This window comes from Ciconia boyciana, chromosome 8 (genome assembly GCF_034638445.1).
Source record: "Ciconia boyciana chromosome 8, ASM3463844v1, whole genome shotgun sequence".
NCBI classification, from domain to species: Eukaryota; Metazoa; Chordata; class Aves; order Ciconiiformes; family Ciconiidae; genus Ciconia; species Ciconia boyciana.
This window is the reverse complement of record NC_132941.1, coordinates 2,126,097-2,148,292: the sequence shown is the minus strand read 5'-3', so window position 1 is coordinate 2,148,292 and position 22,196 is coordinate 2,126,097. Positions and strand designations below refer to the sequence as shown.

The 22,196-nt window shown below is 39.6% G+C and overlaps 1 protein-coding gene across 7 annotated transcripts in view; it reads left to right on the top strand.

The window, feature by feature from the left end:
* Positions 1–22,196, top strand: part of MAP2K5 (mitogen-activated protein kinase kinase 5) — a 139,707-nt gene that overhangs the window by 39,600 nt on the left and 77,911 nt on the right. For all 7 annotated transcript variants that reach the window (XM_072869862.1, XM_072869861.1, XM_072869860.1 and 4 more), the window contains exons 9-12: positions 5,998–6,037; positions 12,096–12,164; positions 12,257–12,338; positions 16,325–16,386. In XM_072869862.1, coding sequence (XP_072725963.1) covers positions 5,998–6,037; positions 12,096–12,164; positions 12,257–12,338; positions 16,325–16,386 — 253 coding nt within the window. The remainder of the gene's footprint in view (positions 1–5,997; positions 6,038–12,095; positions 12,165–12,256; positions 12,339–16,324; positions 16,387–22,196) is intronic.

Below are 22,196 nucleotides of genomic sequence, written 5' to 3'. Positions count from 1 at the left end.
TTAGCAGAATGACACACCAAGACTTGTGAACGAGTAGAGCTACAGCAAATCTGAGTTTGTGGCATTAGCCGTAAGTTTCTCGGGTACCTCGACCAGAGGGGAGCATTGCATCCCTGCGTCCTGCAGCCACATCACTAATGTAACGGCACTGTCAGTATATCATTTTGTCATATTTGCTGATGTTAGTTATATTTCTAGAAAGGGAAGGGACTGACTCATTGGCATAGCAGACAGGTCATGGCTTTCCCTTGAATCATTTGGTCTTGCCAAGGAATATTTTATTGATTAGAAATTGTTTCCGTGGCTGCTGGGGGAAAAGTAGAAAAATATATCCTGGTCACTAGAGTGAACAGATGGGAAGCAGGATCTTCTGCGTGGTAGGCTGCTGCAGGCTTCTTTGGTGCTATTTTGCATCGGCATTAGCAGCATGATGTAATGATTTTAATGAATTTTTGCTTCTAGGTAGAGACTGCATTTATTTTGAGTTTTCAGATAATAGTAAATGTAGTTAGTAGTACAAAGTGATTGCCTATGTTAGGAAAAGCTCTTTGAGAAAGCTCAGGGATCTTTGTCTACTCAGTCCATGCTTCTGATGTGACCATCCTTAAGTCACTCGTATGTGGGCAAATGCTTTACAATTAAAAGTTAGAAAACAAATTGAAAATTGCTGTTTCTCTTGAGTGCCTGCATGTTGAAACCTGAAGTTAGTTCTTTGCTTGCCCTGGAAGAAATTATGCCACAATCAGAGCAAGTAATGGAGCTCCCCGCTGTGCTTTTAGGTAAAATTTCTCACAGGGAGAGTATAAAATTGTTAGTCTTAGAAAGTTGAAAGAGGGAGAAATTTTTTGTTTGACATCTAAGCTGTTTATTAAGAAGCTTGTGCATGTTGTGTTGGTTGGTTTTGTTTGTTTTACTTTTGAACTGAGTAGAAATTTTCAGTGTATGAAATTTTTAGCGTTAAATATTAGGATGGGCTATGGTTTATTCCATAAAGAGGTTTGAGCCAAAGCATCTTACATTGCTCCTCTGGTTCTCTTTGCAGTAGACCTCAGGAAGAACAAAGCAGGCAACGTGAAATTCAGCTACCTTTTTTTTTTTTTTTTTCCCTTTTCTTTTAAAACAGAAAACAGCTGCTTCTGATGCTTTTGGTTTTTAATGTGCTTTCCTGTAGAAACACTTATATATGGGGGGAGATGCCAAGGAGTTGGCAGTTCCCCCAAAGCCCTATTCTAGTTTTCCATGATATTGATTTTTATTTTCTGGAACACAAGGGATGCACACGCTGTACTCCGCAGTCCATCAGAAGTTTTTCCGGCTTAGCTGGAGGGCTTTGTTCAAGCAGAGCGCACGCTTGCTCGCGCTGTCTTTCTTATTCCCCAGAATAACCCAGCTTTTGCCACGGAGCTGGGCAAGCTGCCTTTGCAGCGCTCCCTGAGGGGCACGCTTGGTTTTTAGAGTAGAGAAGACAAAGTTGTGCTAAAGGACTTGGCTCGCGTGGGTCCCTTCAGGGCTTTAAATGTCTAGGGATATGGTTAATAGTCAAGGTTAATAAAATATTTGACACAACTGTGCCAGTCTTGCTTAGAAGCTGTTCATTGGATGTAGGGGGCTCAGAATAATGAACTCTAGGGGGAATGTGAAGGAAGAGATTTACATTTCTTTTCCCCAGTGGGAACATTTCAAAATACACAGTGTTTGAAATCTGCCTGTCCTTTTCTTATACGACATGCGGCAGCTTTAAGCCAACCTCTCCGCATCGCGTGCCCGTGCGTGTTCACTAGGAGAACTTCCCAAAAGGAGATGTCGGTCGCTTCCTCCACCTCACGTTGCCACAGTGTGCCAGGGCAGGAGGCAAGGAAGGACCCCGAAAACTCACCTTCTCCCTATCTAGCTTCCAGCTTTCTTGCTGCGTTTTCCCCCCTCTTTCTTGGAGCTCACGCGGTGCTTTCTACCACACTGCCTCTGTTACTGGAATTTTTATTTTTTTTTTTCCTGGGGAGGTCTGAAAGTTGCTGCTTTCTTTCCTCCATCCTCCCTGAAGATTTTTTCCTTCTTTTGTGAAGCCTATAAAAATTTTGTTGGGAGAGTTACTAGTCTGAGTTATTAAAACTTGGTTTTAATTAAACAACAATCTCTTAACTTGGTCCCTGCACTGCTGATACGTATAAGGGGTGTGCCTGCGTTTACTCCTTTCTTCTGTATTGTTCATCACCTTTCTCCTCATGTGGCAATTATTAAATCGGTTACTCAGTCAAGTGCAGGTTTTGTCCCTTATCTGTATTGGACATAGAAACAAAAATATACTTCTGAGCATCAAGAAAGAACAGTTTGCTTCTGTGAAGAATTTTCATTTTCTGGGGAAAATGAGTATGAGTTATTTTCTTGTTTCCTATATATATTTCTGAGACTAAGATGCAATTTTCAACCACTAGCCTTTACTGTTCACTTTGAAGATGTCACCGCAGATCGGTTTAAGGTATCTACAACTTTTTGCACTATCCATCTTTTTTTACAGATGCACAGTACCTATTTGCAGTCAGACTTTGGTGAATTTGAAAAGAATTCATCATCGTGTAAGATTGGTATCCCAAAATGGATTCCTGAGCTTTGCTTTTTTTAATAACTTTAATCATTGTCCTCAGCCTAAAAAAATGCTGTGGCTACAATAGCTAACAACTGCCTCTTTTTAAATAAAATAAAATTAAAAAAAAAATTAGGTGCAGGGTATTGGAGTTACAGTTTCTTTATGTGCAGAACTTGGGCACCAAATGAATGGTCTGATTGCTGTTGTGTTTATTTTTCTACTATTTTAATAAATACTATCCCATCATTTTAAAATTTATATTTCAAAGGTATTTTTAGTCTTGGAGAAAGTTGTTATTATGGTGGTTATTAGTCTCATAGCATTTCCATCAGTTTGCACTTAAAATAGTAAAACCTCATGTTTGTGGTAGATGCAGTTCTCCAGCTAACCTGAGCTGGGATCTGGGTCAGGCCCTGCACGAGAATATATTCTTAATTTGTCCCAATGTCTGTTAGGAGCTTCTTCTCTAGAGAGTAAAGAGAGCAAGCACTCCGCGCTGTGGTATTCGTCTTGTAAATTCCTAACTAAGAGACAGAGAGGGAAGGGGCAATGTACATCGGAACCCACTCCCTGCAGTTGGCAAATTGCAACAAAATTTAAAGAATAACTTTTCTATTTTTTACTAGTTGACGCTGGCATCAAGTGTTCAAAATTACTTTTTAAACTTCTGATTGCAGAAGTTGGCTCTCTCCGATGTAGCACTCTCTCTTTGGTTTCTCCTTAACAATAAATGATTTATAGCCACCTATTCTCAATCATCCGTTAGAGATTTTGCAGTGGGTCAAAAGCAAACCGAAACCAAACCCCAACAAAAAAGAGCAGAAGAATGAACTTGTTTTGCCAGAGCTGATTTCTGCAAGGAATGAAATTTTGCAAATGTCAAAACATTGTTTTCCTTGAATATTTTGCGTTTGAGTGTGTTTAATTCCTGCTCTTTACATTTGTCTTTAAGTAGTTCAGCAGCTATTTAGCAACTGTTTTCCCTCGTCTTTAACATCCACTTGTCTTTACTGTTAGGCACTGCTCAAATGCATTCCTAGCAAGAGGAGTTGTTGTTGTAGCTGTTTATTAGGCGACATCATTTGCCTACCATCCTGGAAGATTTTTAAGTGTGTGTTCACTGAAATGTACAGCGTTGCTGAGGAACCTTTTGCATTTTGCTACTTTGCTTCGTCTAATGATCTGGTTTTACAATGATGAGTTTGTTTACTTACTTTTGGAGGTGACACTGAAATCTGTGAGAGTTGACCCTTGAGATGAGACTTCACATTACTTATAGAGTATGAATATTAGTTTAATCTCCTCGTAGACATCCACAGACTTACTGGCGGGTGCAGTATGCACAAAAAGTATGTGTTTCTTCATGCTGTGCACATTATTCTGTGGGGTTTTTTTTTAGTGCATCCTTCTGAAGCTACATAAAGGTACTAAATCTTCAGGCTTTAGCTGCGCTGACTGTAACCAAAATGATCAATTCCAACTTATAGTTCTACATAATATCTAACAAAAACGTTTTCCCTACACACTCATTGGAACGGGTAATTACTGTAGCAACCACAGACTAATTTGAAGTGTTAGCTGTTAATTAAAACACTACAGAGGTGTAGGGTTGTCTTTTGGTGTAACCAAAGCTCCTATTCAAACTTCATTAATCACTTTACAGATATTGCGTTGAGGAAGGTCAGGACAATGGAGATGCCGGATCAGCCTGGAGTAAACAAATTCCTTTCCTCCCAGGTAGCATGCCATTTGCAAAGCCACTGGACACGCTGTACCCATGGGCATGGTATCTCCTTTGTGATCCAATTCTCAGCGATAATTAAATGTTAAATTGGTACTGTCAGTGCTCTGTAAACCAAACCAGGTATCTGCCCTCTGCTGGAAATTTAACCCAAACTTCCACGGATGAATTAGCGTGCATCATAATTAAATAATCAAGTCTTCCCTTTTAATTCACTTGGAAACAGGAGATCTCTCTTATGGAAAAAAGATCAGCTTTCTTGACAAGCTAATTAAGTTGCCAAACTGTCCGGCACAGTACATATTAAGCTAACAGACGTTAAGCATGCTATCTCAACCTGTTCATTTTCTTATCATTTCTGCTGATCTTAAGTCCATAATGTTTTGCCACTGTTGATTCATCCATAGTTACAGCAAAGTTCATTTACTCCGTTGGATTCATTGATTATGCGTTCAGCTACCAGTCTGTCAGAGCTGCGTCTGATGATTTTGCTGTTTGCATGTTGTACTGGTAGTAAATAACACTGATTTTTGGTATGCCTTTTTAAACTGTGTTTGTTCCTAAAAGCTAATGCCTTTTGGTTACATAAGTGTTTATCCATGAGTTATTAAATTAAGGTGAAGTTTTTAGAAACTTCCGAGCTATTAACAGAAATTATGTAAGCGTTCAGGGTTATAAATAAGATTAAACAACAGTCTCGCCCTGTACTGTGTATGATTTTCCATGCAAAAAAAAAAAAACTATTAAAGCTTTTCTTCTTCACTAATAATTGCTAGAGGTATATAGTGGTAAAATATTACAATTCTTTAAAGTTAGTGCCACATATATGACATTACTGTGCATGGTGTCATAAATCAGTATGAGACAATAAAACTAGTGAAGAGGAAAACCTTTAATGGTTTTGTTTTTATGCAAAATTACATTGGATTTTTAGTAGACTTTTTTTTTCCACCCACCTTTTTATTTCTTATGAGTTCATGGTTAGGAATACACAAGTCATTGTTAAATAGCCAATTATAAATGTTTGCCTTCAGAAATTAAGACAAACTGCTCTTGAAATGCTGTGGAAAATTATTTTGGGTACATGTGAGCATTAATAATAATGCTTTCTAACGTTATATGCACACACACATACTAATCTTAAATATAAATGCAGAAAGTTCATTTTGCTAATATTTTCCGTGAGTCCTTAGGTTATGATAAAGAATCAGTTATTACCTGGTTTACTTCACTTTAAGTGATATAGCTGTGTATCTCACTGTCTTACCACTGAAAATACCCGTAGGACTGGCAAACTTGCGTGATAAACCTTGTTTTACGTGAAGATTCTGAATAATGGATGTATCATGACTTTATTTCACTGAAAGAAAATGTGAAAGTGGATAAATTCACATTTATAAGTTTGCTATTATGCTGCACGGAAGTCTGCAATGTGTGGATTTTATATAAAACATGCAGATGTAAAAACCTACTAAATGGTTTCATTGTAAGTACATTCTTTTGATCAATTGTTTTCATCAGTCTTTCTTTAGAAATGCTGTATAAAATTGGTTTAATGTAAAACGTATTAGCTCCAAGTCATTTTCCTGTGAAATTAGTGTATACATGTTGCACCTATGTATAGAGGTAATTTTATGTGATCTCAAGTTATTTAATTTTTTCCCTCATGCAGGGCATATCACGTCCCTAGTGGAAAAATACTAGCAGTAAAGGTAAGATATTACAGTAATTTTCTTTCTCTCTTTCTTTCTCTCCATTCTTTCTTGACCTTGGTTTCCTTCCCCTCCCTCCGATTGTTAGATCTCAATTTGTTTTATTGCATTAAAGTCCACATTGTTTATGCAGGAAAACTCTCGTCCATAAATCTAGTAATTCCAAATGAGCACAGAGTTCCCAGGATCCCGGTTTCACCCACCGGGAATTGCTTGGCGCTGTGTGTAGGTACCACCACGTCTTCCCGTGGGGTTACGCGGACGTGTCCACGCGCAGTTGTGGCTTGTGCCTCTCCAGCGGCTGGCGGAGATGCCGCTTCACCGACCTGAACCCCGGTGCTACAGGAGCGGGGATGGAAAGGTCGCTGGATGTCAGCCTGTACCTTTCTCTGCTAATGCCAAACTGTCCCCAAGGGCATATTCTTGAGTGGTCTCTGCAACCTCATTTTTAAATAAAGAGAATTTCCCTGTTTTCTTTGGGATAATATTCCGTTCTCCTAGGAGATTTTGTGGGTTTAACAGGTTTGTTTCTTTTAATGTCCCGTGTCCCCCCCGATTGTTTTTTATCCAACTGATTTGGCTTTTTTTTCCTCCTTGTTAGCTGTCTTTGCAGTGAAGGTGTATACTGTAGTGTTACGTGGTCAGATAAATACCAGTCTTGTCTGAAAGTTCAGTTAAAGCTGTGGTAAACTAATAGCACAACTCTGACAACAGTATGCCAGCTCTTGTATGTAATTTGTTACATTAAATTACATTTGTAAATTAAATTATTCAGTTAAATCTATGCAAAAATACTGAAATATGTCCTTTTTTGATAAACAGATTTTTTTAATTTGGCCATTTTGTTAAAACTCAAAGCAGTAGAGACTTTTGGAAAACAAATAAATTGTTGCATTCATACAATTCCAATTAATATTTTCAGATCAAAAAAAGGTATATTTTAAAAAATATAATTTATGGAATAATTACTTAGAAAACTGTAAAATGGGCTTTTTGTCTCATTTCTTTTCTTTTTTGCTGTCTTTATTTAATCATTACATTCTAGTGTAGCCGAGTTAAACTGAAAGAATGTGGGGGTAGGAGAGGAGGGCAAGAGGAGTGATGGCAGCTGGTTGCTGCAAGCAGAATTGGTGTTAGATGGAATTTAAAGATGTAAGATTACACTAAGACTTCAAATGAAGCATTTATATTTACTAGGCAATATTTACAGATATGGGTAACTCTCAGATTTGGGCTCAGATTGTCTTGTGGTTCCAATCAGATATAATTTACTAAAAGGAGATTCTGCCCGTGTTTCGGCTTTGCTGAGGATCACATAAATCCCTTCACCTCACTAGGAGCAATGCTTTTGACTTTCCAATGAATTGAAGAAAAGCAAATGCTTACTACTGGATTTGAAATGATTCTCTACATGTGGAAAATAGGAAATTGAAATAACATCCAAATAACCTCTAATTATATGGAATACAAGTATCACTTGAAAAAGTTTTTGAAAAAGTCCTTTCAAGTCGTATCCGTCATTCCTAAACCTTGTCATGAGCAGATGGAGTAACACAGGAATTCTCTTGAGTTGTAATAGGCACAAAAGTACAGAAAAATCAATAATCAAAAATATTTTTTATTACACCTTTCAGTACGGAACTAAAAAAAGCTCTTCCCCTGAATGCTGAGGTTGTGTAAGGATGCTGCTTCTCCCTGGTACCTACTGCATTGCTTCCTCAAATAATCTTTTTCAAGCTCTACAGAGAGCTGCTTCTGCGCCAGCTCTGCTCGGCGCTGGCATTGCTCCTCTCCAGCCTGCCCATGGGGCTGTGGGTGCCCTCAGAAGCTGCCTGGAGAGGAGGTGGAGCAAGAGAAAAATCGCACAGGCAGGAGGGGAAATGAGTTCACCCTTTGCAAGGTTAATTGAAATCACCTCCCTGTGGCAAAAATCCTTTTCCCCCAGCAATTTCACCTCCTCCTTTCCCTTGGAGTCCAAGGGTTTGGTTAGTCCTGGCAGATAATTAGCATCCTGAAGATTTGGGAAACTGGGTTCTCTTGTAGATACTACTCATGGTGGTCCTGTCACTCTCAATCATATCTTTTTAGTGTGATTTCAGAAGAAATACTGCATCAATGTGTGCATATTATTATATCGTTTAAAATAACATGCTCACAAACTGGAGGTCAGGAAACCTGCTATGATAGTGATCATGCCGGCTTGCTCTATTAAGAAAATTACTTAACACATCTATGGCTCAGCATACCCAGCAATAAAAAGAGGATGGTAATGCCAGCGTCTTGACACGATCATCACAAGGATCGAGTGTTTTGACAGAGGATTACCGCACTAAAAGGGACATCACTGGATGGATCTGTGAAAGCAGAGCTCTGCGTTTTGGGGGGCTTTTTTTGACAATAATATACAGATTTGGTAGGACAAGATAACATTCTGAAAACCTGTTGATTAAAATGCTTTTAGCTGGTAGATAATCTTGCAAATATATTGAACGGGAAAAGAAACCAATGCTAATAGCTGTGTTATAGACCAAAGCTGTGTCATTACATATTTTATGTAAACTTTACAGATAGATAATGTGCAGAGGACTTAATAGATTTTTCTAAGGTAACTTTTTTCTAATTAGAGGGGAAAAACCGAATGAAAAATTTGAGTGTACACTGGCTGATTGCCATCCTTCAACTGTTTTTAGTTTCTCCTGCTCTTAAGCTAGCATTTAAATGGACCATTTGATTAATCATTTGTATACTGACTATAATACTCCCAAATTTCCTTTGAGTTGTACATACTGTAAAAGACAATTATGTCGCCACAGATTAAATAAGTGAATTAAAACAGAATAGCAGCTTAATTTGACCTGTGATTTTGCTCTCGTTCCCTTTAGTGGAACGTATGCCACTCCAGCAAATAGATGAAGTCATCCATGACAGCTTGTGATGAATTGCCGTATTTATACTGTATATTTTAATAGCCTCACACTAATTTAAATTGAGCACAGAGTAAATTATAATTCAGTCACTTGACTGCTTGTATTTAACTTGACAACTCATCCTTATTTGTCCTGGAGGTGTAGTGGAGAGCAGAGGAAATACGCTCAGGTATTCCTCTTTTAAAAATTAACCCTTTTCACTTGAAACATTAGGTATGTTGAGTTCACATACGTTAAAGCATGCTAAGTGATTCCACGATTGTTGTATATTAGGCAGGAACTTGATAAGGAAGATGTGCAGGAGTGCTTGGAGCCCCTTGCTGAATCCCAGAGGACTGCCATGTCATTTAAATAATTAAAGAAAAAAAATGCTTCCCTTGTCTAGGATCCTTCTCCAGCTCTACCTGTGAGGCACCATTTCGACTAGTTTTGAAATCGGGGCAGGCACCGGAGCTCGGCTGCCAGCCCAGGTTGCCCTTGGCCCATCTCTGGATCGCTCCTGTTCATCCGCATCCCCGAGGCTCGGTTACCCCTTGGCAGGCACGGGTGGCTGGGGACCGCGGATCAGCGGCAACCTGCCGAGCTCCTCTGTTCCTCGGACTTTTGTTGGTAGCTTCTGGTGCAGACTTGTTAAGAACCTCTGCTCCTGCATGTGCTCAACAGTGCAGTGTGAACTCACAGCATTTTATTCTATGCCTGGTGGATTCAGTTTTGCTTTTCAGCTCTCAAGAATTCTGAGACCATCGTGGTGATTTTCTGCTACAAAGCTCTTTCCAAAGGTGCCGTTTTGGGAAAGTTTATTGTCAAATGTTACATCTCATTTGCTTACCTGTGTTACAGTTGTGGAAGTTGCAGCCGAATCCTTATTCACAGATTCTTCCTTGGTAGCAATGGGTTTGAGGAGGTTTTTGGGGGGTTTTTTGGTTGCTTTAACACTGTTCCAGCCCATGCTTAACAGTCAGCGCTCATATTCTTAAAAGTTGTTTCACCCATACAAACTTCATTTTCTGAATAGGCTTGGAAATTTTATACAAAAGGAGTATGACCATGGAGATTACAAATGCAGATTAAGGCAGTGCTATATACCTATTTTTTTCCTCTTTCTGCCCCCATTTCAGTGCTGTCAATACCAGAAGGTTCCTCCAACCTTCAGATGGGTGTCTCTCCTGTGTTGTAAGTCACGCTGTTTAGATGGAAGAGAACACTTCTGTACGATAGTTATGCAGAGAAAATGAGATGGTGGTCTCTCCTAATTTATTTTGTGGTGACGTATGCTTGCCACACCGTTGCAGTCCATTTCTGTACGTGCCCTACCCTATAGTATCCTGAATACTTGTAAATAAGGTAGCTCTGCTTTTCCAGGTTATCCTCACTATTAGAATGCAGGGTCTGTGTGTAATTATAGTTAATGCAAATCAGCCAGAGACCTTTCTTCATGCCAGGTCTTGGTTGATTGGATGGCAGTGATGTATTTGACGCTGATCATGCTAACTAGTCATTGTTCAGGTCGGTGGAGCCTTCACAGTGAACGAGGCAGGGAAATTTCTCACTGTGAGTAGAATTTAGGGAGATAAAATTTAATTTTAGACTGTTGACAAGATTAAATTCTGTTAATATTCAATGGGTAAAACTGATGGTATTCCAGCAAATTATTTTAAGTTTTTCACGCTGGAAAAATGTAAGTGAATATTGTTGGCAAATGATTATTGATCTAGACAAGTGTGTTAAACGTTTCTTGGCAGCCCTGTATTACACTTACAATTTAGTTTAGTGACAGCTTTTATAAATAACCCTAAAGCAAACTCTTGATAGAAACAGGTTATCGTTTTTTCTTTTAGACAGATTTTGATACTGTAAAATGCATGTGTTTGGAAATGGTCTCTCTGTATTTTGTTTTGTCAGCAGTATATGCAGCCTATAATATCTATTCTGCTAATTCTGCAAATTGACTAGCTTTTGTTTCCCTTTAGCTTAAAGTATTAAACAGTGAAATATTGTGTGGTAGCAGGCTGAGCCTGGCTAAATGCATTTGGAGTCCATTTTGGTTTATATAGTAGTACTTAATAATTAAGCGTGCAAGTCTTCAAATAATCATGGCAAAGAATTGTTTGTTAAAGTTGACTTTCAGTGCTGGTTCCATTGGAACCAGCATCTTTATTAAGAGGGTCTGTCTTGAAAATCCTGAAAACTTGTAACTCCAGGCAGCGCACCCCACCTTCACTGCAGCACTTGGTACTTTAGTCCTGGATAGCAGCCTGGCTCAAAACGATGAAAAACGAGGGCATGGATGAAGGAAGCAGCAGATAAGCATGACAGTGAGCGGCTGGTTTGAGCTGCTGGGTGCTCAAAGCCAGGTTGCTTGTAGTTGTTTTGAGGAATACTTTGGTGATGCTTACTTAAGCACCTATACCATCTGCTATCATCTGCATTGTTTCTGTATATTTAAGTTTTCCGTGTTTCATACCATGTTAGGAATTTATATTAAAAAAGGGGTAAATATTAAAGAAACTGAAACTGTAAGAGTGGTGGTGAGAACCACTCCTTTAGGGCATCACTGAGACATTCAGAGATACTTTCAATACTGCAGTACTTATTTAGCCCTTAGAGTTCACATCGGCACATTCAGCAAGGCCTGCCAGGGTCCCAACCTTCCAGGCTTTTTCCCAAGACGTCTTTGCATCGAGAAGAGTCAGTGCTGGGCAGATGAGGAGGAGGCTGTACCGAGCTGGAGCTGAGAGCTGATCACGCGTTGGGTGAATAAAGCCGCAGCTCTGGGTTTACCGACCTGCAGATCTACCACGCCTGCTCTTTGCATTACGTGTGGGGCTTGTGTTCAAGTTCTGACTCGTCTCTTGGCCAAATGGTTAAACCACAAACCTTACAACATTTCGTGGATAAAATTGGCTGTATAACTTAGTTTACTTGTAGCTGGCTTTTAAAAGTAAATAAGTCTGTCCTTTCATTTCCATTTCCTTCCTTTGCTCATCGCTCTATTAAGATACTCTTTCCACCTATTCCTCTCTTTCCTTTTCTCACATGAGGATAATTAATACATGGATCTTCAGTTTTTTATTTTGAATAATTCACTTTTTATGTCAACTCTGATCGTATGTCCATTTTTTGTATTTTAGGTCATACCCTTAGATATAACACTGGAACTCCAGAAGCAGATAATGTCGGAGTTAGAAATTCTTTATAAGGTATATAGATTTTCTCCTTTTCATTATTCTTGCTTAGAATCTTCATACAGCAAATTTTAAAACAGGCTTCTCTTTTTCCTTTCTTTTTCCAGTGTGACTCATCATATATCATAGGATTTTATGGTGCTTTTTTTGTAGAAAACAGAATTTCATTGTGTACAGAGTTCATGGATGGTGAGTTGTGTATCTAGTGTGCTTTTGATTGCTAAGTATGTATATGGGAAAATCATATAAAGATGTGCTTTTCCAGAATGGAGCAAAATGCAGTAGTATGACTTGAAAATGTAAATATGTATTAATAACCTTGCAGGTAGCTTTTAAAAAAAACAGGTTAGTATTGGGATTGTGTTATATTCTCCATGGTACGCTGTATTTTCCCCGAGTGTAACTTCACTTACTTTTATTGAAAATGTAAATAGAACAGAAATAACTGCTAGCTTAATTTGTGGTTTGATATCTGAGTCTTCCATACAATCTGTCCTCGCTGACAAAACAGCTGTTCCTCACTTTTACTGTTTTGATAGCCAAAACAGATTTTCTTTTAAAGAAATCTATTAACCCAATGTCCTATGTGTGTTCAGTGGAAATTGTCTCTTAATTGCAAGACAAGGAATTATTTTCTAACACAGCTGTTTAGCAGTGCTGCGCTGAGTTTCTTTTTGAGTGTACTCTTGTTTCTCCCAGCGTGAATCTTCAGACCAACAGTATCCCCTTCCCCACAATCTGATGCTACTCTCATCACGGAGATGCATTAGTACTTTGCTTTGAAATCTTGTGCTGTGTGGCATTCTTGGAGAAAAGGCAGGAGAAGTACACTGATTACAGCAATTTATAGTCATTGCTGCCCTCTGTGTATCAATTCTGAGAGCGTGTCTCATGACAGATGCGGTCCCCTTGTGTCTCGTGCGCAAGAACCCCCTTCGCAGCGTTCAACTTTCGACATCACGTTGTTGTTACAAGCAATAGACTATTACTCTCTCCAGGATTTTCTTATGAGCCAGCATTTTATGCCCTATCCAGGTTTTTCACAAAGGTTCGGTTAGGCTGGATATAAAGAAGTAAGGATCTCGCAAATAATTTGCTATGGAGGGAAGGCTTTCTGGCAGGAAAAATTTCCAAAGCCAAATGTGTACCGTTAAGCATCGTTGAGTAGCTTGCTTTCTGATGGGGACCACAGATAAAGCCCTTTAGGGTTTTACGGTGCATTTTGTTTTCTCCCTGTTAAAATGGTCTGTTATTACTGTTATTTCTCTCTTTTTACACTTACTACCTCTGTCCCAGTGATCGCTGTGCCCCATTTCCAAGCATGAGTATTTTCTCAGATTTTCTATATTTGATGAAAAAGTATTATATTTATTCAGCAAAGCCCACAAGTTAAATTCTTTGCTGTTCTCATGCTGTGTGACTATTAGCCATTTCTCTGTTCTGTCCTTGCAGTTGCTCTCAGACTTGCAAGCCTGTGTTAAGCAGTAGTCACATGCAGTAAGGAAGCATCTGCTCATGCCAAAACACGCATCTGCCTAGAGTACGTACGCTCCTACTAATTCAGAGAGTTTTAAAAATGATGGACATAAATGCTTGCAGTTCTGAATTCTTGTTTGAAATTTTTTAAGCCTTTAGGGTATGCATCCCTCATGATGTTGCACAACGATGGTGTTTACTGACCATGCACAAATTACTTGGAATTATACTGGAGATGACCTCTGGTCTGCCTCATGTTGTGCACTCCTTCTGGCAGAAAGCAACAGCAATCATTTAAAGGAAGAACAAAATGCAAATAAAGGGACCTTGCCTTTTTTTTTTTCCCCAGACCTTTAATTTTGATGCGTAAGGATGTGTGAAGATGATAAAAAATACTTTCTCACCCTGCAGATGAACAGCTTTAACCTTGACAGATTTTTAGCCCTTTTGGCTGTCTTAGGCCAGTTTGTAGTATTTCCTGAACCCATATCCCATGACTCTGTTTGCCCAGTTGTATCCTGTACCGTATTACAAAACATAGGTATTTCCTTTGTGAATTACCTAGATAGAGATGGGTCTGCCTCTTTGGGGATCTTCATGACTTAGGGGTACACATGTGGTACACGGTACCATACTGGTTCTTCCCTGGCACCTGCAAGCAAGAAAACGCCAAGTAACTCCAAGTCTGCAAATATCAAAACACTGAGGTTCAACTGACCTGGATCCCCCTCCCACCTGCCAATTGATCTTAAAGAGCGACAGAGATGTGAAATGAGGCTTTCTAATCTTTGTGCTTTTATACTTACAGTAAAGATGATGTTCTAAATAAAGATGGCGAAATGCACTATTGCCTTTTACTTTACGTTGTTGCCTCTTTTCCTTGAAACTGCTGAACACCTGCTAAATTCTCCTTAAAAGCAGTGAGAGGTGCAGGCTATCAGACTGTACCTAGATGTCTACACATGGATATGGGAACTAACGTTATTTGGCTTTGGAAATGTTGTCCACTACAGAATTTTTTTCTTCATAGAAAAATGGCAGATTTCCCCAATTGTTTGCAAAAAGATGCTTGGTTCATTTTTCAAACAGCCCTACCTTTAGTGACATCTCTAATAGCAAGACTTAGCAGTTTGGTGTATGAAAATAGGTCTTTTTTTGTCCAAAATTTGAGGATCTGTTATAAGCATTAACAGGAACCACCTGCCATACGATTGCCTTCTGTTTGGTTTTTGTAATGAGCAGTAGGTATCTGTGATGCTACATCCTCTTATTTCCATTAAATAGTACTTACATTTACTTTTAAAACGGAGATTCATTATAATCCACAGGCAATGTGGACAAGATGAGTTGAAAGATTAATGAACGAACAGTAGTTTCAGTCACCTGGAATCAGAGCAACATTAGTGAAGACAAGCATATACTGTATTTCTGAGAGTAGAGACGAAGAGGAAGATGAGGGGAAAAAAACAACAACCACCCCCACAAAACCCCAATCATTAGAATAAGATGTATAGTATAAATAAGAACTATTGTATTATTAAGGCTGAAGACTGGAATAAGGACCTTGTGACTTCTTTAGACTGCAGCATTAGTGAATGAATGGGGTTTACTTTTTAAAACTGAACCATAAGCAAAGTACAAGGTGTAGTTTTCTTACTTGCTGAGTATTGGCCTAACTTTTTCCCGGTGGTATCATCAGTAAAATCCGTATGCTACACTGAGACCAGAGTTAGGTCAGTGCTGAGCGCTTCCAAAACCTCAGGCCTTGAATAAGACAACACGCTCTTGCAAGCTAAGGGTAATATGCTCTGCTTGTAATTTTCTTGGTTTTTTGCTTTTTGGGGGTTTTGGGGTTTTTTTTTTTTGCCATTCTAGTTGAATATTTTTAATTCTCAATTTTAAATTTACTTTCTTGCCCAATAATTTGTATCTCACCCCAGGGTCATTTTGAACACTGGTTTTGGTCATGAATCTCCTTTGCAGAAGATAAGGGAAACAATCCTTCCCAGTCCCTTGGAAACGTCTGTGGAGCCATTAGAGGGACTTAGGCTTCTCCTTTCCCCATCAATGTATGATGCTGGCTGGACAGGGTTATGCCAGACAGCAAGTTGTCTCCCATACTGGAGTTTACTGGCAAAACTTATCCGCTTGCCCGGGAGCCCCTTATCTTTAATTTTCAGCCATCAGTGTGGACACAGACCGCCATGCTCCACCAAACTTTCACTGGTTTGATCATCAGGAGGAAACAGCTTTAAGCACGTATAATAGCATTGTATCAGATACCATGTAATGCTAGCGCCAGGTTTTGGGGACGAGGGTTAGGATACTTTGGACTTTGAAGTCCGCTGTTGCTTTTTGGGATGACTTCATTGTTCCCAAGAAGTTACTCCAAGCCTGGTGGTTTTCAGTTCTCCAATTTTGATATTCTGTCCTGTGACTGGGGGGGTTTCTAACAGGAATTTGAGTATGAATGCTGCAAGCAAAAATAAGTAATGTGGGTGAAGAGAGACCTGAGTACTGTTTCATGTGTTTATTCAGAGTTTGGTAGATTTTTAAGGTCAGTTATTTCTGACACAGTTATTGTTACATCATTGATGGTGTTTTTATTAATAACCAAGGCCTAGAAAACCCTTGTGACTTCAAATCTAGGGCAGTATTTCATTTTGTATTACCTAAGCACGTTTTGTTTGTCCCTGCAGGGGGTTCTTTGGATGTTTATAGAAAAATTCCAGAACATGTACTCGGAAGAATAGCAGTAGCTGTAAGTACTTTTTTCTTTTTGTCTTTCAACTTGTGATTGTACACGTAACGCATCTCTGATTTGAGTGTGCACGTGCTCCCTTGGGACACTGAGTCATCTCCAGGATCCGTGTCCTCAGTGTCTGTGTAAAAGGGAGGGTCCTTCCTATCTCATGCTCTTCCTAACCATCCTGTGTGCACAAGGACACCAGGGTTAAGGAAGCCTTCCTTTTGAATGACCAACGCATGAGTTGCCAGAGGCTCAAGAAATGTAAAAGGATGTGATAAATTGAACAGGATAAGGAAAAAAGTCATGAATTTGCTGGAGAACTGTGTGGCCATGTTTCTTCGTATCAACCCTTGTAGGATGGAGCAGTCCTCTTAATCACCTGTATTTAGCCTTTAAGTCCTTCTGGGCTATGTGATTCCTTTAAGAAGTGATTCAGAAGCCCTGTCCTAGCCCTTATGGTGGTCCCTCGCCTGCTGCTTCTGCTGATTCTCCTGTGTAATTTCCATTCTAACTGTCCTCATTCTGTGCAAAGTAACTCAATTAGATTTGCTTTCCAGGTTGAAAAATTAAGTCAGTTCCTGTTATCAAAATGCAATGGCAGAACACATTTTCTGTCTTCCCCTGTGGCGGATGTACTCCTTAAGGCAGATAAGGAGGAGGCTGAAGTTTTTATTTGGCACAAGCCAGGCCTGACAAAGGCTGCCTGGGGACAGGCTGCTCTCTCACCCCTCTGCTGGGACCCTTCACACGTGGACACTCATGGTTGAAGAGCTAACAGTCATTTTAGGGGTGGTGAGCAGGGAGATGGTCTGTGATCTGGGAAGAACTCTCAGTCCCCAGTGTCTACTCATTTTGGTAGCAAGGTGTTGACAGAGGGATCCGTAGAGCACCTGGTAGCCCTTCGTTGTGTCTCAGCAGCATTCAGTGACTTTGCGTTGCTAGAAATTCACTAGCCGTGATTGAAAATGAAGATTACAGAACACTAAAAAAGTTCCATATTTTGCCACAGCTGAACACAGGGTATATGACCGTGTCTTAGTGGATCTCACAAGGGAGAGAGATACTGCTAAACAATTGCTAAATATAAGGAATACTTTGATAACTTAAGCAGTTTAAAGCATAACAAAGTTATTCTATCGTGCCATTTAATTAAGTGCTGGGTTTTCACATTCATTATACATCAAGCTGACAATTTAAATCCTTTAATCCAACACAGGCAGCTATTTAGTCTCTGTTCATTGTAATTCACAGCTCTACTTTCTCTTAATTTGTGTGGTCTGCCCAGGGTGATGAACATCCCTCTCTGATGCTGTTTCCTCTAAGTAGTTTCAAATCTGCTCATTATATAGCCTAGCAGTTTCTTATGGAATTTGAATGCTTTTCACCTTTAGTTCAGAGTAAAAACGTTTCATCTCTTCTTCCCTATGGAGCAATGAATGATAAGATGCTCATGGTATCCTCATATTCCTGATGCTATGTTAGCATGTGTATAGTGTAATAATACTGGGATGGGCCTTCAAGCATTTCTTCAGGTGCTTCTTCCTTCTCCTTTTCCTTATCTCACTTCATGTTGTGTGCTTAATACATCCACACTAACTTACCGTATCATTTCCTTACTTGCTTTTGACTCTCCTCTTCCCCATCCTCCCCAGCCCACCTGGCTTGGTATTCTGCAGATGTTCTCTTCCAATTTTTCACTTATCCATAATGGTGGTGCTTTAGCCCCATCTTTTATGTCTTGATATATATACTTTTTTTTTTTTTGGTTCACCTGCGGGTCATCTCTTTACAAATCTGTTAGTTAGTGAGCATGACTCCCTGACATGGACGGTGAGCTGATACTTAACTTTTTATCATTCTTTTATTTGCTGCTTTAGCAACCTGTACCGTGCCCGCTGCAGTGCAGGGGGTCAGTAGAGAGGTGAACAAAGGAGCGGGTGCCTTCAGAGAAGGAACTCGCCCCTTTCTCCTGCTTCTCCGTAACAGAAGGTGTGCGCTGAGGCTGAACCAGCGCTGGCAGCTTCCTCTGCTCTGGTGCTGATTTTTTGCTCGATTGCCATAGTAGACTTGTTGGAAGGAGGCAGTGAAAGCTTTTGTTTTCTCTATAATTTATCAGGGGCAGCAGGAATGGCTCCTTTAAGTCTTCACAAATGGCTACCCTGCATCTTGACATTTCAGTCTGACATTTCAGTAGAGCCCAGCAGCCCATTTTGTGGGTTGGGGCACCTTTTTGCCAAGTACTGTACACAGACACCATAATCCCCACCCCGAACAGCTTGTGAAGATTACCCAAAGCCTGAAGGATTTCTGTTCCTGTACTGATGAGAAGGAGAATGTCAAACAAAAGCTGAAGCTTGTGTGGATGGATTCTATGGACAAAATCTGGAGCTTCCACAATCTCTTTTTTTTTTCCAGTCTGTATGTTTTCTTTCTACCTTCCTTGCACCATGTACATGGAGTCATTTGTCTTTTATTCTCCTGAGATGTACAATGCATTAGTCTATTGAAGCTGCTTAATAATACGTGTGACCTGCACATCTGTTAATTAGAATACCCTTTTGTCGTATTTGTAGAAGTTTTTAAGGGAAACCATTTCCAGAGGAAAATTATGCAGGCACGTATAGATATTTAGCGGCAATCCCAGCATTCCCCTCGCTCCGACTTGATGATTTTCTTGCTTCCTTTCTTGTTATACAAATGTAATCGTCATGAAAAGCGGTGGACTGACAACCCTTAAAAACAGTTGTCCTGCTTACCGCAATGAGCACGAAAGGCGTAGGAAATTCCAGCTGGTCTAGAACAAGATCTGTGTCTGTTCGACACGACATGGCAAAGGGAGCACGTTAGCCCTGTGCTGCACTTGCTCAATTAAACACCGAGTTGTGCTCAAGGTCATTTCCTTGCACTCTTTGATCTCCACGGGCTGGGGCTGAACTACTGGAGAGACATCCCTTTCTTGACAACCCTGACTTTCTGTAGCCGTAAAGGATAGGACTGTGTTGCCACTTGTTTCTCACTCATTTCCTTGAAATACTGCTATAAATACTGACCAGGTACCCCCAATGCACTGCTTAATGGGCATGAGTGGTACTTGCTTTCTCGTACACTCCCCTTCCAACCAGACTTTATCCTGATTTGGCAGGAACCAGAGGAGAGTTTTGTCTGCCGAGACAATCAAACGTTTTCCGATGATAGCAACTGCCAGTGTATTTTTTCCTGATGTGAACCCTTATCTGCTGAGAATTAAAGTGGATATCACAGAGTCACGTAGAATATATGTAGTCTTTACACCATAGTGTTCTTCTGCGTTCTTGTTAGCCATTTCCCACTGAAGAAGTGATCACCATTAATTGTGATGGACAGTCAGCTTTCAAGCTGAAATAGCAGGAATGTATTGCCGAGTGCGATACTCTTCTCTCTCAGTTATCTTTTTGAGGAGTAAAGCGGGGGGGTGGGAGGTTTGAGGCTGAAAGACAGGATGCTGAAAATAAAGCAAGGCAGTGAAAAGAAATCCTTAAAGGAGGAAAGCATTTGCCAGGGCCTGGGGAGAAGCACTGTTTTTTCAGGGGCAGGATAAAGTGGTGAGAGAGAGGTAGAGTCTGCTGAGACTTGGGTCCCCAAGAAGCTGGAGTGATCTCTGACTTCATCATAAAATTCGTCCTGGTTGCCTGTATGAGACAGTGCCAGCGAGAAGAGGAAATCTCTCTTCTTTCTTGTGTTCTTTATTTGTGCAAAGGGCTGGTGTGTTTTTCCAAAGGAAAAGTATATCTTGGGAACCCCAAAGTGGTGTTGTGGTCGCTGCTGTTTTCCTACTGATGTGTACTTATTTGGGTCTGCCGATGTAAAATCTGTTCTACCTTTGCTTGCCACTTCACACATTTATTTTCACTTCAATTTCTGAAGCAGTGACATTGTGCACCGTATTTTGAGTGCTAATGTTGATTGAAGTTCTCCCTGAAAGGATGTGCACTTGAACTGTCAAGAGAGTGAGTTATTGACAGCAGGTAGAAGTACTTTTTGTGTCAAGGCTTTGTCAAGTCATTGTTGTAAAACCTACTTTACTGAATACCAATAATTCCTGCTAGATGTTCAATCAAAAGATACCCTCTTCCAGCACCATTTTAGAATAATATTTAATACTTAAGAGTCCTTCCCTAATAGGGAAATGTAAGGTAGGTGAATAAAGGTACTTTACACTAGGTTAGTCCATCTGGGGGGCTCCTGTGTGCATATTTGCAGCCCAGGATAAAGGGAAAAACTCTTTTCATTTCTTTGTACACTGATCCTGAGAGAATCTGAATGTGAGAGTTTGTTTAATACCATGTCTTTTATAACTGCTTATTCAGTACTTGTTCCATAATAAAGATGTTTAATAACTCACAGCTGTGGATTTTTTTTTTCCGTAGGAAATGTTTCCTTTTTTCTATGAAAACATGCTTTAAAGTAAATTAAATAATTTTGTAATGATCTTAAAGATTTCAAATAGTCTAAATATATATTTAATAATCAAAGAAGCTTACTACTCTCAAAATTACTTTCGCCATTGGAGGAAGCCTGAAATGTTGCACCCTCTTTATTTATTTTTGCATCAGTACTTTTTTTTTTTCTTCTTATGTCAAAATGCTGTGTAAGTAGAATTCCCCTGTTTTGCTTTTTGAAAGGCTAACATGAACAAGGCCACACCGCTGGGCATGCAGAATTTGACTAAGGCCTTTTGTTACAGGTAATTACCATCTGAGGCCATGAGATAGTTGGGTATGGAGTGTGAGTTTAACACTGAGGAATTGCCACCTAGAGCAATTTACTGGGGATCCAGAGTCATTATTTGCTTTACAAAAGAGATTCAGATTCCACTGATGTTGGTTTTGGTTACAGAATAAATTTTAAAATTAGTTTCTAATCCAATAGGAAGGCTGAAAATTACTATGCTATCTGCTTTGAGGCTGTATAATATTTTTAGTACTTCTGCTTGATCACTGCAACAGAAGTAATTTCATTTCAGTCTACTCGGACAATGAAAAGAATGTAGTTGTCTTGTCTGAAAAACTCATAACTTTACAAACGTTGGAAATGCTTTATTGTTCTGGAGATGCACAAAGAGAGTGTCTCAGGAAAATGAATGAAATGTCATCTCATAGATGGAAACTTTGTAAAAAAGATTTGCTCTGTTGAAAAAGCTGGCTGAGACAGCAGGGATGGTTTGGGTAAAAAGTAAGCAGTAGTAGAAATATGTTTGTTGAATCTTGTTAGTTCTCTGGGCTTGTAAAAGTAGTAAATCTAGGGGAAAAATTACAATGTTAAAAATGCAAGAACTATTGGGGTTTAATTACTTTATAGAAACAAAACCTGCAGAGAGGATAACTTGTAATATCCAGCTGCTTTCTTAGCGAGTTGACTGAACAGCTTGTTTAATTTGGGGCTATTATAATCATATTGTATATAGAAAATAAACGGAGTAGCCAATGGATCCAGTGATGATCTTGCCAGATCTGAAAGAGCCGTATGTACGTATTCTGTGTAAGAAAGTGTCACGGGTTGTTGTTTTGGGAAATATACCCGCATTCATACTATAAATGCGTGTCCTACAAATTTTCATTAAAATGCATCTCATACATAAGGCACTCCAATGTAGTACTGGAGTAAAAGGTTTTTAAATTTGGTTTTAACAGTTTAGCTAGTGGAAGGAGCAAATTCTGGAATAGCAGGCCAAAGCCTGCCCCAATTCTTACCTTTTAGGCGTCCCAGTTGTATTTTCTGGGGCTATGGGATACAGTAAGGCTTGCGTTTGGTCCAGGATGAGTAATACAAGAGTAAGACAATTT